Raw genomic sequence first — 16,842 nt, forward strand, 5'->3', positions numbered from 1 at the left:
GTATGCACTGTATAAATAAAGGAAACTTTGAATTCCTATAATATGGGAGCTTTGAAACACCAAAAGCAGTTCCTGCTGTTTGTCTTTGAAGAGCAGAACAGAAACAGTTTTCCAGTGGTTACGACAAACAAGCCGCCATGTTGGAGGAGCGACAACAAAACCAAAAGTCTGTGATGTTCCCACCTCTTCCTTCCTATTGGATAATCTCATAATGCGTCAAAATGTAATAAAAAGTTCCTCTAAACATGCAAAGAAACCAGTTAAAGGGACAATTAAAGAGATTTTCTGTCTTATAGCACAAACAGACCATAATATATCTGTACCAGAGATAATGTAAACATCTTCAGACTGATACTGACACACATTCTAACATAACTACCATCTAATATAATAATGTATTACATTATTGTGGAAATTTCTCAACAATATCAGGTTTTATTATATTTTGGACTCCTTCAGATGGCTGCTTTATTACATTTTGACAAGTTATTACATTATCTGACAATTATTATGTTATCATTTGCTGCTGCTGACGAAAAGAAAATATGTCTGTTCTGTGAGGCAGCAGGAGGATCAAATTATAAAATAAAACAGGAAATAAAGGAAAAAAACAACAGAGGGAGAAGGTGATGATGTCACAGCCTCTCCTCTTCCAACATGGCGGTGTGTAACCAGCCTTTAAACCACGACAGGCCTCCGTTTCACCAGCAACTGTGACCAACAGTATTTTATCTTTATCATTTTGTTCCTCATAGCCCGCTATGTTATCAATATTAATTTAGTCCCAGTTGCCGATCCCCATCTCCTGCAACATGGACATTGCCTCTAAAAGTTGCCCCATGCGTCCCTGTCTTCTTATTGTGATTCCTCATATTAAACTAGTTATTTACACAGTACAGAAGAGACACGGGAGCATCTGACATCCTTCCCCGCTCCCGCTGGCCTTCACCGGAGCCGCGTGGCGTCCCGGGGGGGGGGGGGGGGGGGGGGGGCTGGGGAGAGGGGGAGGCGGCTTGACCGGTCGCTGGTTCAAATCCCTGAACCCCTGAACTGTCTGGGAAACTCTGCGCTCCGACGTGCCGCTGAGCAAAACACTGAACCTCCCCAAGGGCTCCGAGGGTTTGAAATATTTACATCCCGGGGATTCAGCTGACGCCCAGAGCCACTTATGAGTGTGCAGGTTCAGGGGTTCAGTGTCTTGCTCAAGGACACTTTGACAGTTCAGGGATCGAACCCGAGACCCTCTGGTTACAGCGCGATGTCACCGACCGCTCAGCTACACTGGACAAAGCACAGCCAACGAGGAACTTACTTCCACAAATCATGACTCAACCGTGTGATGTTGTGGAGCAGTTCTCGGACTCATTGACAAATGCTAACTCCACCCTACTGGGATTCCAGACAGGAGGCAAATCAAACGCACCCGGTCCCGGCCCACAGTATTGGAGAGGATGTGAGATGCTCGTCGGTCCATGTCTAGCTAACTTAACAGGCCACATAATGATCAGCTGACCAGGAAGTGAATTCTAATCAAACAACCAATCAACAGTTGACACAGTGCTACGGGACATCCTAATTGGGTAAGACCGAGTCAAACGAAAAACTTTATCAACAGTCGAAATGAAACAAGAACCAAAAAAGGCAAACAAAAAAACAGTCGCTTCAGCAACAGGGAAGTAAAATACAATCTCAAAAAACCTTTAAAACAATCAGAGGAATCTAAACGGCCTAAAAGGAAGCAGAACTTATAAAATAAAATAAAATAAAACACACTTTGAGTTCCAACGATAGACCGGAGTGTCCGATGTGGATCCACGATCCGTCTATTGAACGACAAGTCTCCGTGTGTGTGTGTGTGTGTGTGTGTTTCACTTGCTGTGTGGGCAGTTATGCCTCTACCTGGGCATGCCGTCTACCTGGCCTATATCAGCGCTTGTGATTAAACAGCAGGGAAGCAAAACGACCACCAACATCTGTCTGTCAGCCTCATTTGTGATTGGTTGGAGGTGGCAGCAAAGGGGCGGAGCGATCGTTGGTCACGGTCCGTCGGAGCTTTACTCCTCTGAGGAGGGTCGCCATGTCTCCTCCTCCTCCTCCTCCCCCCTGGCTCAGCTCTGGGTCTTGGTCCTGGGCCGGCAGCGGAGCCTGGGGCTGGTAGTGAGCGCCGTGCCCCAGAGCGGAGGCCTCTGCCTGGGCAGCGGAGGCCGGCTGCTGCTGCTGCTGCTGGAACAGCTGCTGCTTCTGCTGCTGATTCAACTGCTGCTGCTGGTATTGTTGTTGTTGTTGTTGTTGATGATACTGATCTTGTTGCTGTTGATGTTGCAGCTGTTGCGGTTGCTGAGGCAATGACTGCTGCTGCTGATGTTGAAGCAGTTGCTGTTGTTGATTTAGTTGCTGGTATTGTTGCTGTTGATGATATTGCTGCTGGGTTTGAAGCTGCTGATGCAACGACTGCTGCGGCCGGTAGTGCTGCGGCTGCTGTGCGTTGTGTTGCTGTTGGCTGAGTTGCTGAATTTGTTGCTGCTGTTGGTGATTTAGCTGTTGGTGCAGTTGCTGTTGTTGGTGCAGTTGCTGTTGTTGGTACTGTCTCTGTTGTTGCTGTTTGGCGGCGCTGCCCTCTGCCGACAGCGAGGGGACGGTGGGTACGGGCACCGGGATGGGCATCTGACCCGGGACCAGCTGGTAGTACGGGGACGAAGAGGAGGAGGGGGGCAAGGCGCTGAGGCTCTGTGTGGAGGTGCAGAGTTTGCTGTGACCTAAACCTCCGGCCAGCGGAGCTCCTCCTGCGGCAGGAGGCGTGAAAACGTTCTCATTGCTCCCTCCGTTGCCTGCCAGGGCTTTCAGGGGCACCTGGGGGGTGCAGATGGGGATGGGGACCCCCCCGCTGATCGTCCCCCTCCGATACGCCGGCTTCGACGACGGTTTGCGCCTGATGGTCGCCGTGTGAGACTGCGGCTGGCGAAAGGAGCCGCCCATCAGCTCGGGCTCGGCCAACAGGCTGACGGTGGAGGCGGGCCGTTTGGACTGCAGCAGCTTCCTGTACTGGAAACTGAGGTCGGAGTTCCTCGGGATGGTCGACGACTTGTCGAAGTCTGATTGGCTGTTACCATGGAGATGGGAGAGGTGATGCAGGGAGATGGAGTCAGCATCGCCGCCGTGGAGAGAGATGGACTCATAGTCAACTGGAGAGAGAGAGAGAGAGAGAGAGAGAGAGAGAGAGAGAGAGAGAGAGAGAGAGAGAGAGAGAGAGAGAGAGAGAGAGAGAGAGAGAGAGACAGAGAGAGAGAGAGAGAGACATAGAGAGACAGACAGATAGAGAGAGAAAGAGAGACAGAGAGAGAGACAGAGAGACAGAGAGAGAGAGATTAGTTTCTGCACTGCCTTCAGTTGCACATCTTTTCTGGGTTGAATACATGACATTTGGAAGTGTTGTTTTCTTTTTATCTCACATACAGATGACAGGAGACAGAGGAAAAACTAATTACAGAGAGAGAGATGAAATTAGAGTATGCGTCATTGTGGAAATTGTTACTGTTATCTCATGAAACTCACCACAGTAACCCAGTTACTTAATAGTCACACACACAAATCCAGCATGTACTTTTTAATGTCCCGTATAATGAAGTTAAAAACAGACGCACACGTCACTTGATGAGAATGACGCAAAGCTGCACAATCTGACAAAGGTCAAACACACGCGCACACACACACACACGCGCACACACACACACACACCGTTTTCCCTTTTGCATGTTGAAGGTCACCTGATTATCTGACCAGGAAGTGAATTACACAGAACAGAGAACACACTGACGACGCGAGGATTTGAAGAGTTCGTTTCCAAAACACTATTTTTCACTTTCCATGCATTTTAGGGAAGAGGAAAACACTCGGTACCTGAAGTTCATGGTTCAGTTTCTCTAACCTCCAGAAGATCTGGTCTGTAAGTGTTTCTCATTTAGTCAACCGAGGACTGAAGTTCCCTGCTGTCATTTAAAAAGAACCATTATGTGGTCCAATGTTGTGTTTGTTGTGTCTATCATTTTGTAAGAGAAGGTGTCTCTTCTTTCAAATGGTGGAGATTTCATTTTGGAATGAAACTCTTCATGGCAGCACTGATGGGGAGCGGCCAACAGAAAATAAAAGTTTAGAAAAAGACATTTAATAAGTTGAAATAAGTAGAAAGTTGGCTGCATGCCCTCAGGTCTGATACATAAGTAGTTAATAAAAACATTTATTAAATTAGTTTCCTACCTTGTTACCTACAAACGTTGGCAATGTTTTGATAAACGTCCAAATGCTGCTAACCTGATCCAAATGACTGGTTTTGTAATGGAGCTATGATTTTCTAATGTTTTTTTTTTTTACATGTACTGAGAGAGACAGAGAGGAAGATTATGTACAATTGTATAGTTCATACTTTCAAGCCAAATATATACATATATATACACACACTCACCGAGTACTTTATTAGAAACACCTTACTAATACTGGGTAGGTATCAGCTTTCAGCTCAGTGTCAACCCGCTACCAAAGTGACTTGGACGTGTTGCATTCTGGGATGCTTTTCTGCTCTCCACAGCTGTAAAGAGGTTATCTGAGTTACTGCTGCCTTTCTGTCAGCTCCGACCAGTCTGGCCGTTCTCCTCTGACCTCTCTCATCAACGAGGCGTTTCCGTCCGCAGAACCGCCGCTCACTGGATGGTTTTTGTTTTTCGCACCGTTCTGTGTGAACTCTAGAGACCGCTGTGTGTGAAAATCCCAGATCAGCAGGTTCAGAAATACTCAAACCGGCCCGTCTGGCACCAACAGCCACGCCGCGGTCAAACTCACTGAGATCACATTTTTTCCCCGTTCTGATGAAATGTGAACATGAACTGAAGCTGCTGACCTGTATCTGCATGATCTTATGCACTGCACTGCTGCCACATGATTGGCTGATTGGATAATTGCATGAATAAGCAGGTGTACAGGTGTTCCTAATAAAGTGCTCGGTGAGTGTATATCTCAGTATGGTTTGAATGTATAACCTGTTGTTTGCTGGTTCATTTTATAAACTGCTTCTGCAATTTCTGATAAAACAGAATCATGATGATAAAATAACTGAACAGAAGGTCAGGCAGACAAGAAAGGTAGGCAGGCAGGAAGGCAAGCAGGTAGACAGGCAGACAGACAGGCAGGCAGGTAGACAGGCAGGCAGGTAGGCAGACAGGCAGGTAGGCAGACAGGTAGACAGAGACCTACCATAGAGGGGAGGCTCTCTCTTTACAGCTGGAAGAGAAGGAAGGAGGTTTAACCAGGAAGAATACAACACTACTGAAACTACATGATTCACTAGTAAACCCAGTAAAACAGAAACACAGGAAAACTATTTCACTAACGGTAAACAACTGAAATGATGGATCAAGACAGACAGGAGACAGTATCACAGAAGCACAGAAAAACTAATCTACTAGAGAAATAAAGATAATCCCATAAAAACTAGTCTGTTACAAGTGAAGGAGGATCTAACCAGGTGGAAATGTCTACTAGTGCTGCAAGTCACTTTAATCCAAATGAAATCACTCCGGACAAATGAGATGCACAATAACCTAAAAACCAAAAAAACCTAGGGATTACCATCACTGCAATATTCTGAGGAAATATAATTCCTTACATTTTGATAATTTTTTATTGTATTCAGATGCATGTCTGATGTATAAAATTGTCAATGATCTTGCACCTCCTCCCTTAAAAGGATGTCTGACTACCCCAGACAGCAGTGCCAGGGGGACTGGAGCTTCAGTGAGGGGTGACGGGGTCCCACAGTTCAGGAAGTCAGCCTTCAATCAGCTTTTTCTGTTAAAGTAGTTGGAAAATGGAACTCCATACCTTCCAATATCAGACGGTCCGAAAGCTTTGCAGCTTTTAAATCAAACCTAAAGATCTGGCTTAAGTCAACTCAGTCATGTCACCACTAATGATTGCCTTGTATTGATATTTTTTATTCTGCTATAGTCACTACTATACACTGCTTTTTTATGTACATTGTACTGTGTTTTGTTATCGTATAGCATGTCCTGTGATTGTGTGTGTTGTTTGCATTTCCTGCCCAGGGACAACAGATGCAAATTAGCTGGAAGCTAACTCTGGTGCAATTTTTTTAAAATTGTGCATTGCCCCTGTAAAATAAACAATAAAATAAATAAAAGCTAACTGAGATGTTTAGTCAGACAGACAGACATCCAACCAGCCAGGGTTACATCTGTGTGTGTGTGTGTGTGTGTGTGTGTGTGTGTGTGTGTGTGTGTGTGTGTGTGTGTGTGTGTGTGTGTGTGGTTATATTAACTAATCATCCAACTAATCTCTCAGAAAAAAAATGGTAGAAAAGATGAAGATGTATTGAAATGTAGCGTCTGTGAAGCGTCTCTGCCGGGAATTGAACTCGGTCTCCAGCTTCAGAGTCTGCAGTCTAACAAAGTGGAGAGCAGAGCGACCGACCGACAACACCATCCACACAGCCCCTGCTGTCGCTGGGCGGAAAACGGGAAAGTGAGAAAGATGGAAAGTTTAAAGTACCCTCAGGACTTCGGAGATAGATACCCTCAGAAATCAGAGAGATGGTAACAATCTAAAATTATATTTCACAAATACTTTTCAAAAACAGAAGGCTCAGCTAGACGCTCATAATCAGAAAACTACAGCTTGTAGAACCGAAAGTGCAGCTGAGAAATCTTCGCCCGTCTTAGGCTGTATCGAAGTTAATTTCCCTATTATGATGAGGACGATGAAGATATGTTTTCCTGCCAAACACGAGCGCACCTGCAGAGCCAGACTTAGAGGCTGTGGAGACTCAGCAAGTGGACTTAGAGGCTGTGGAGACTCAGCAAGTGGACTTAGAGGCTGTGGAGACTCAGCAGGCGGAGGAGACTCAGCAGGCGGACTTAGAGGCTGTGGAGACTCAGCAGGTGGACTTAGAGGCTGTGGAGACTCAGCAAGTGGACTTAGAGGCTGTGGAGACTCAGCAGGCAGACTTAAGAGGCTGTGGAGACTCAGCAGGCGGACTTAAGAGGCTGTGGAGACTCAGCAGGCGGACTTAGAGGCTGTGGAGACTCAGCAGGTGGACTTAAGAGGCTGTGGAGACTCAGCAGGCGGACTTAGAGGCTGTGGAGACTCAGCAGGTGGACTTAAGAGGCTGTGGAGACTCAGCAGGCGGACTTAGAGGCTGTGGAGACTCAGCAAGTGGACTTAAGAGGCTGTGGAGACTCAGCAGGTGGACTTAGAGGCTGTGGAGACTCAGCAGGCGGACTTAGAGGCTGTGGAGACTCAGCAAGTGGACTTAAGAGGCTGTGGAGACTCAGCAGGCGGACTTAAGAGGCTGTGGAGACTCAGCAGGCGGACTTAGAGGCTGTGGAGACTCAGCAGGCGGACTTAGAGGCTGTGGAGACTCAGCAGGTGGACGGCGGCCTGCGTTCACCAGCAGCAGTTGATCCTGGGAGAAATTTCCCACCGAGAGCAGAACCCACTGAGGCACCCATCCCCCCCCTACTGAGGTGGTTCAGGGCTTTTATCAGTCTGCTATAACGGTGCTCAGATTACGCCGTGAGGTCAGAGGTCCCTCGGCGAGCTCCACCCCTGCCGCCGCTGACGACGCACTTTGCCCTGCGCCAGCTTTCCCATCAGTCACTGCTGGCGGGTCGGTTAGTGTGTGCAGGAGATCGAGCCTGGAGGAGGCCCGCTGGATTTTAACATCCATCAGACACACATGAGACAACATCGCAGGTTTCCTAACAGACATCAAGAGAGAAGTAGAGATTAGAGATCTCTCACTGTGATGCCCTGGGACGTGACTTGGAGCCATACTATGAAATATTATGATATGTTTTCACAATCTGTGTGTGTTTAATCGTGTTTAATCAAACAATGAAGTAATGAGTTTGGCTATTACTGATTAGTTTTAAAGGGAAATCCCCCCTCAGACCCTCTTCCACTGTTCGATCTCATCAATCTTCCAGGAGTTACTTAGTGGTGAAGTGTTGTAATTTACTTTTTGTTGAACCCACTTCCCCTCAAGCTGCCTCGTCTACTTCTACTACAGTTAGTGATTTCCTAGATTTCCCAGAATGCCTTTCAACAACCTCCAGAGAACAGACCTGAATTCGTTTCATTCAGCTGTGGGTTATATCTGTAGGTGGAGAGCGATGGCGATAGTGATAAAAAGTGAGTTTTTCCAGTCGACAAAAAGCCCCTTACTCAAACCCCAGCCTGTCTCTCTGCTGCAGTGCATGCTGGTCTCTCTCCTGCTCCTGTGGTGGAGAAACTGGTCTCTCTCCTCTTCTACGATGGATTTCTCCCTGTATGATTGTTGAACGTCTCTCGGTGCAAAATGGCGGCTCTAGAAAGAAGCCCTCGCTCTTTGATTCTGAGGGACTGACACCAAAACCTGACGTTTACCGCTGATGTTTTACATCCTGAAACATTTTCTCATATCAAACTCCACTGGAGCTGCTGGAAACATCTGGAGGTGACGTCACCTCGTCTACGATTGGCCGGTTATCCACCAAGAAGAGAAACACAACAAACTACTGAATGGAGCCAGAGATGTAAAGTGCATCACCAATAGTTGTTTTTTAATAGAGTTACAGTGTTTTAAAATGTATTGTTCCTTCTAGTTTGAGTTTAATCACTAATAGTTTGGATTGATCTATATAATGATTTGACCTGTTATATACTCAGAAATCAGGAGCTAGGAACTGGGTGGTGGCTGTTGATGTTTTTAAATTTTCTTCATTGATTTTTGGTGATTTCTGTCCTACCAGCAGAGAAAGGGTGGAGGGTGTGTGGCAGCCAGGCGGAGTCGTACTCTCACCTTCCCTCGGCGGCTGCTTACCGGTCGGGTCGGCTCAACCCGTTTTAAATGTCAGTAGTTGATGTTGACTGACAGCAGATTTTGGCTCATTAGCTGGTCAAACTGAACTTTTCCATGTTGTACAGTTGTGAAGAGAGATCAGGGTAATGATCAAGGTTTATAAATAGAGAGATAAATAGAGACAGATGTGGCAGACTCAAATGTTTGCTCTCTTTATCTCTCTGAACGCATTCATGAAGTAAACTGAACATCGGACTGAACTCTTACTAAAAGTTGTTTTATTCACAACAAATCCCAATGGAAGACCAAAGTGTACTGATACTGTACCACAGTGTGTGTGTATGGTGTCTTCGGAGCAGGGCAGGGTGGTGTGTGTGTGTGTGTGTGTGTACTCACTGTGTGTGTGTATGGTGTCTTCGGAGCAGGGCGGGGTGGTGTGTGTGTGTGTGTGTGTACTCACTGTGTGTGTGTATGGTGTCTTCGGAGCAGGGCGGGGTGGTGTGTGTGTGTGTGTGTGTGTACTCACTGTGTGTGTGTATGGTGTCTTCGGAGCAGGGCGGGGTGGTGTGTGTGTGTGTGTGTGTACTCACTGTGTGTGTGTATGGTGTCTTCGGAGCAGGGCGGGGTGGTGTGTGTGTGTGTGTGTGTGTGTGTGTGTGTGTGTACTCACTGTGTGTGTGTATGGTGTCTTCGGAGCAGGACGGGGTGGTGTGTGTAGGTGTGTGTGTGTGTACTCACTGTGTGTGTGTATGGTGTCTTCAGAGCAGGATGGGGTGGTGTGTGTGTGTGTACTCACTGTGTGTGTGTATGGTGTCTTCGGAGCAGGACGGGGTGGTGTGTGTGTGTGTGTGTACTCACTGTGTGTGTGTATGGTGTCTTCAGAGCAGGACGGGGTGGTGTGTGTGTGTGCACTCACTGTGTGTGTGTATGGTGTCTTCAGAGCAGGACGGGGTGGTGGTCTGGGTGCTGTAGCCGCTGGAACAGTGCAGCGAGTCCCTGCTGCTCCTCGGGGCGTCCGAATTCAACGCACCCAACGTCAACGCCAGCTGATCCCTGGCCGAGCAAGACTGGAGAGAGAGAGAGAGAGAGAGATGATATTATGATGATGAGGAATTGTAATTATGATAATAATAAACTTTAGTTTTTAGTTTTCCAAAACAAATGACAACGCTCCTCATACAAAAAATAAACTGTGAAGAGTGGACTTATATAGAAAGAGGAGAAAAGAGGAGAAAAGAAGAAGAGGTTGAGGAGGAGAGAAAGAGGAAAGAAGAAGAGAAAATAGCAGAGAAAGGGGACAAAAGAGGAGGAGAGAAAAGAAAGGAGAGCAGTAGTGAGGAGGAGATGGAAGAGAAGGAAAGGAAAGAGGAGACAAGAGTAAAGGAGAGGAGAGAAGATGAAAGGCAAGGAGAAGAGAACAGAGGGAACTCAAGGGAAACAGAAGAGTGGAAAAAGGAGGAGATGAGAGAAGGCAAGGAGAGGAGAAATGTGAGGAAAGGAGGAGAAAGGAGAGGCAAGAAAAGGAAAGGACTTGAGACTCTGACTCCTCTCCTGGCTCCTGCTGCCATCTAGTGGCCACTGTGGATTTCTACTTCTGTCTTACTGCATTAGTTGGTTGGACATGGGGGGCGAATTGGGGGTCAAATTGATCTTCATTATAATGCATGGAAAAGATCAAGCAAAAATCACCAGAAATTAATTTGTAAGCCCAAAAATTTTTTTTTTTGACATTTTGTGACCCTCGATCACCGTGACTTGTGCAGTCGTCTGACAACAGAAACCGACAGATCTGTCATGACAACACCTGTCCTGTGTTACACATTATGCTGAAACACTGAATCAGTGATCACAGAGCTATGGGTGATAGAAAGTTGGCTTTTTAACACTGATGGCAATGGTGAGAACCGATCTATACCCTGCGGAAGTACGGCAGCCATGTTGGTGAAAAAGGTCGATAACACCAACACACTCACAGCAGAGTACACACAGATCACAAGCTCTCAGCAAGGGTGTGTGTGTGTGTGTGTGTGTGTGTTACCTTCCCCGATGCAGACATGGCGCGGGCCCTCTCTCCATGGTGTGTGTAGGCGTTGTGTGGGGGGGCCAGCGAGCCGTTCTCCGCCCCTCCGCTCCCGCCGGGGCCGGACCACGGAGCCAGCTGATTGGTGGAGCCGACCGGGTCCTACCGTAATCAGAAATCAATCGATCAGTAAGTAAAAACTACAACACCACTACCGAAATATTAACCAAAGCACACTCCAGTCCAGTATAATCCAGCAGTAGCCACTATAGAAGTCCCTCATCACACATCTATCATCATCAGTAATACTAATAAGAAAGTTTATTTGTGCAGCACTTTTCACATCAGTTACAAAGTGGCAAAAAAAATATATGAAATAAAAGCCAATAACTAGCACTGTATCAGCCACAACAGACAGTATATGCATGTTCTCTGATGCAGGAAGGCAGAACACAGAGCTCATGTTTCAGCCTGCTGGGACTTCTGTAGAGTCTACTTCTGTATGGACGTCAACACAACGCTGAGGGGAATAAATCCTTACAGGGCTTGACATTTGTCAGTTTGTGGAAATAGTTTCTGTATTTGTCATTGAGGGAAACAGGCTCGTTAGCACAGTTAGCCTTGCTCACTGAAACCAAGTGGCCCAGCTAGCCGTAAGCTATCGGCTCTCTGTGCCACTTGGATTAAACGAGACACGCTGAACAAAGTTAAGCAGCCATTTAAGAGAAACTGCAGGACAAATGTAGAAACCGTTTTCCTCAAGGTGACGACTGTCTGTCATTGAAGAGTTTGGATCCAAAATGAAATCTACGTTTGAAAAAGTTGATTGACAGCACAACATTAAACCAAATGATGGTTGTTGTTGTTTTAAAGGACAGTAGAGAACTGAGGTCCTTGGTTGACTAAATGAGACACTTTGACAGACTGGATCCAACAAATTTTAAAGAAACTGAATGATGAACTTCAGGTATGATTTTTGTTTTCGCCAAAATGGAAATACAGTATATAGCTTTATAGCAGTTTGGAAATGAACTCTTCAATTCAAAATATCAAGGTATCCCAAGGAAAGGATGCTCCAGGTTTTTTAAACAACCACACACACACACACACACACACACACAGTCTTTTTCCAACAGCAACAGTTACAGAAACCCATCTGTCATCACAGGACTACTGACGGACATTTCCACTGACAGCAATATGAACGCCACACTTCCAGTCTAAAGGGGCATTACACCACATGTCCAAACAGAGAGGGCGTCTCGGTAACAGGACGGAGAAGTGTGACGACGGGGGAGCGGAGGGTGGTCGAGGAGTGCGGAGCAAACGCATGTGAAAGGTCGATATACAGTGGGGAAGTACAATGTATTGAATTACTTAATGTATTTAAGAACGCACTCTAGTGACGGGACGATATATCGAAATGTGTCAGTCCGTCTGTTGTGTCAGGAACATGAATGGTGATATCAGCTCCATGTTATTCTGCTGTCAGGAACATGAATGGTGATATCAGCTCCATGTTATTCTGCTGTCAGGAACATGAATGGTGATATCAGCTCCATGTTATTCTGCTGTAGTAATCACTAATGAGACTCTTGACCATCACAGTTTCACAAGCTCTCCATCCAAATTATATTATTGTCACTTTGTAATGACATTTTTAAATTGTTGTTTACATTCTAGCAGCCAATGGCATCGCTAGAAAGATTTGAGTCTCAGAAATAAACAGAATTCTGCACAGTCAGACTTTGTTGTCGCTGAACTTTTATTGATCACATGGTATCCTGGTTGTATTGATCCTGAACCTCAGATCGCGTATCGAGTCGTATCAGGAGAGAAACACATCATCCATCACTAGTATTCCCACGATGCACCTCTGAAGGACGACTACATGGGTTTTGAATTGCATCGAAACAAAATCTAGACTTCAAAGTTAAACTAGAATAAAAAAGTCATACTGCGCATCACAAACCAGGATGTTGGCACCAACTAGGGGTTAACTGGCGCTGCCAAATCCAGGTTTTTTTTTTTTTTTTATATACTGCTTTTTGAACGCCTCCTTTAGGTGAATAAAAGTGACAATATTTTAAAATGATGAGCTTCGAGGGGTGATTTTGTTTTTCCTGCTGGTCTGGGATTTAAACGGATTAATGATCCTTTAGAGGAGTCGAAAAGAGGTAGGTGTTATCTGGAATTCAATTTAATGTAATGGGGACTTTGTGTAACTAATTAGTTATGTTGCTGTCAATTACCTAAATGCAGCAATGGAGAGCAGGTTAAAAGAGTAGAAAAGACAAAGCAAAAGGACTTTGAAGCTGTAACTATTACCAACAATTACCAAAATATCTATTATACCCTCAAACAAATACATAGAGACAAACATAATCCGACAGAAAAGAGTCAAACAGAGACAGACTGCACATATAGACAGATACTGATAAAAACACTACAGATGACACTAATGACTCGACGAGATATACACTGTACACACAAACACATTCAGGCAAAACACTGACAAAACCAAATAGTAGTTCAGCTCTATGCCAGGCATGTACACACACACACACACACACACACACACACACACACACTTACAGGAAATGACAACTAGCACTACACACTGGAGACTGTTAACGAAGGGGGAGATTGCACTAATAAGGAGGACAGAGGTGCGAGAGGAACAAGAAACGACTGAAGGGACGAGGACGCTGAGTACAAACAACATGGAGGAGAGGTGGAGGACGGAAGGAGACACATGAAGCGTCAGACTGAGTGGATCCATCAGGAGGGAATCATGTGGCTTTGCATCTGGAGAGACGTGAAATCAGCTGAGCTGCAGAAATACTCTGAGTAGCCCCAATGCAATTCAATAAAATGTCACATTTTATTACTGGTTCACTGGTGACTCTTTTGTTGCACCAAAACGCACCGTGGGAAGTGGCAGCAAGCAGTGTGAACCAAGTGAGGTTTTATTGACGTAAGTGCTGCTTGGTGGATCATGTGGATGCTGAATTTACCACAAGAGCCTAACGATTCAGAAGAAGGTCTTCAGTCCCGCTCTACCGGATATGTTCGTTTGCCGGGAAGCATGGAAACATTAAACTGACTGATCTCACAGTGGAGTTTGGTGTGAGGTTTTCTTCCATAAAAAAGAGAGAACAGCACTTACTGGACCTGATCCTGAAAATACTTCAACTTTGGTCAATTACAACAAAGAGGCACCCTGCTGTTAGCTTGCTAGCATCGTTACCAAAGCATCTAACAGAGCTGTTTGTTATCTGAACTCGCCTTTGTTGCTAATGTTTGGTTAGCCTTTAGTTAGCCTTTCAGTTCAACATCAGTGAGCCATAACAGACTCATTATGTAGCTACAAAATACACAAAACGTATTCCATGTCTAAAACACTGTTAATAGTTTAACTGTTATATCAAATTACTTTGTATGAACAAATATAGCAAAGCAGATAGTTTAGCAATCACAATGAAGAGCAAGATCCCTCTGCATTGTGATTGTTGACTAGTTTGTTCAGAGTATTTCTGAAGTAATTTAATGGCAGACTGGTGATACACAAAACGTACTTCAACGTATGAGATGGAATCAGACAAGTACAGGGTGGAATCAGAGATATATGGGGTCAAATCAATCAGTGAAATATGTGATGTAATCAGATTCCTGAATCAGAGATTTACTGGATGAAATAAGCGATATAAGGGTTGAAATCAGAGATATACGAGGTAAAATATGGGATAATATATAGAGAAATATGGGATTATAGAGAAATATGGGATGAAATCAGAGATATGGGATGAAATCAGAGATATATGGGATTAAATCAGATATATTTGAGGTGAAAACATGGGATGAATTTATATATAGAATGGAATCAGATATATGTGGCGGGATCAGATATATATGGGCTGAAACTGGAGAAATATGGGATGGAATCAAAAGAAATATGGAGTTAAATCAGATATATTTGTGGATACGTGAGGTTTAATGAGGAATACGGGGAGGATTCTGAGAAATATGGGACAGAATCAGGGTTATATGGGGTTAAATCAGAGATATTTTTGGTGAAACTGGAATAATATGGATGGAATCAGAGATATATGGGATGAAATCAGAGATATATGGGATGAAATCAGAGATAAATGGGATGGAATCAGAGATATATGGGATGGAATCAGAGATATATGGGATGGAATCAGAGATATATGGGATGGAATCAGAGATAAACCATTGGAAGACACGGGGTAGAAAACGGTAAAATACAGGAGGATAATCGGGGAAACGTAGGAGTTGTAGTTTCTCACGGTGCTCATATCCCTGCGGCTAACGCGGCGGGTCGGCGCGGGGTGGTGGGCGTGGCCGGCAGCGTAACCGTAGCGACCACGGCTGCCGTGACGCCCGAGGCGAGAGGGGGAGTTCCCTTCGCTGAGGGACCGCCCGGTTTCGTCACAGCCAATCAGCAGATAGGGGGAGGAGCAGCGCTACACACAGGAGAGGGTTAGAGCGGTGTGTGTGTGTGTGTGTGTGTGTGTGTGTGTGTGTGTGTTTTTATCCTTGTCAGGGTGAAAGGCTTTTACTTTGTAGGTCCTGGGATGCTCTTAGTTTTGTATGTACACACAGTAAATGTATTGTAATGTATTGTGCAGCGTGTTTCAAAGTATGTATACAATTTTTTACATTGAAAAATAATAATAATACTAAATAAAAACAAAGCTGTATAATTTTATTAATTTTTCACTTATTTAGTTAAATTAACCTACCTGGAAACAGGAAAAAATTACTTTCTCATGTTTCATTTAATTTTATTCCACAAACAAGTCTTTATTTTTATATTTGTGTTTTTGTTAAGTGCATTGCAAACCTATTGTACAAAATGCACATAAATACAGTTTGATTGATTGATTGATATTGAACACAGAATTAATATTAGTATATTAAATGTGTATACCTACTTTTGAAACAGCTGTCATACTGTATGTCATTTTTTGAACGAAGTAATGAATGACTGCTCACATCACAGTAAAGCACATAATGGATAATCATAAAGGTTATGGGCTGTTTGATGTTTAGACCTCTGCTTAAAAAAACAGTTTTTGGAAGATAGAATCATTTGTGCTTTTGAAATATTCACTTATGGATTGTATGAAGCAAAACATTTCCAAAATGTATGTAAAGCATTTCGGAATGAAACCTTTGAAGTTGATATGGACCTGACAGGTTTGACAAAGTCCACTGCATCTGTAATGTGTCTGAGGGTGTGTGTGTGTGTGTGTGTGTGTGTGTGTGTGTGTGTGTGTTACCTGGATGTGTATTCCGTCCACAGCACAGCTGATGGAGTCCAGCGAGGGAACGTGTCTCACTGATCCAGACTGGTAGTTACTATCAAAACACAGAGAGACAGACAAATTAAGAATTAAGAACAATTAATAGGAATGACAGAACAGTGATTCACAAGATAAATGAAAACTAAACCAAATAAATTGAGAAGAAAAAGATTGCCCAAACAATATAAAGAGAATATAAACCACAGTTTGGGGTCAAAGCAAGCTGGGAAAATTTTTTTTAAAGGACATTAAGGCTCCGTTCACACTGCAGCTGAAAGTTTCCCGATTCTGACTTTTTCCTCCCATGTGACCCAGATCTGATGTTTTCTAGTGAGTGTGATCAGTGTGTCAGTGTCTTACCTGCTGATGCTACTCTTCCTGGACAGTGTGTTACTAGGAGAGGCTGGAGGCGTCTGGTAGGCGTAGCTGAAATCAGAACCCTTCAGGTCCAAAATCACCTGAAACAAACATACACATGCAGGTAAATTAAAGCCAGAAACAGCAAATGTGCTCCAGTGATTTTGTGAGTCTGTGTAGCAGCGCTGCTTGGACGTCATTTCAGGACTAGACACTAACCCTTGGATCAGGTTGGAGGACGTCCCGTTACCAAGTGCTGCAAATCACAGTCAATAAATCTGAAC

The 16,842-nt window shown here is 44.6% G+C and overlaps 1 protein-coding gene across 3 annotated transcripts in view; it reads right to left on the reverse strand.

Annotated features, from left to right (window-relative positions):
- Positions 1 to 357: 357 nt before the first annotated feature.
- mtss1 (MTSS I-BAR domain containing 1) overlaps positions 358 to 16,842 on the reverse strand; it is a 69,347-nt gene continuing 52,862 nt past the window's right edge. The window contains exons 9-15 of one of the 3 annotated variants that reach the window (XR_013504868.1): positions 16,562 to 16,659; positions 16,178 to 16,256; positions 10,887 to 11,030; positions 9,765 to 9,915; positions 5,245 to 5,271; positions 484 to 3,182; positions 358 to 450 (exon numbers count right to left, since the gene is read on the reverse strand). Coding sequence is in view for 2 of the 3 variants with exons in the window: in XM_078283517.1 (XP_078139643.1) it covers positions 1,987 to 3,182; positions 5,245 to 5,271; positions 9,765 to 9,915; positions 10,887 to 11,030; positions 16,178 to 16,256; positions 16,562 to 16,659 (1,695 nt within the window). In the remaining variant the exon portion in view is untranslated. Of the gene's footprint in view, positions 3,183 to 5,244; positions 5,272 to 9,764; positions 9,916 to 10,886; positions 11,031 to 16,177; positions 16,257 to 16,561; positions 16,660 to 16,842 lie in introns of all 3 variants that reach the window. The other 2 variants (XM_078283517.1, XM_078283518.1) reach the window with 2 other exon arrangements.

The sequence above is a fragment of the Centroberyx gerrardi genome, chromosome 5, assembly GCF_048128805.1.
Source record: "Centroberyx gerrardi isolate f3 chromosome 5, fCenGer3.hap1.cur.20231027, whole genome shotgun sequence".
Classification (NCBI taxonomy): Eukaryota; Metazoa; Chordata; class Actinopteri; order Beryciformes; family Berycidae; genus Centroberyx; species Centroberyx gerrardi.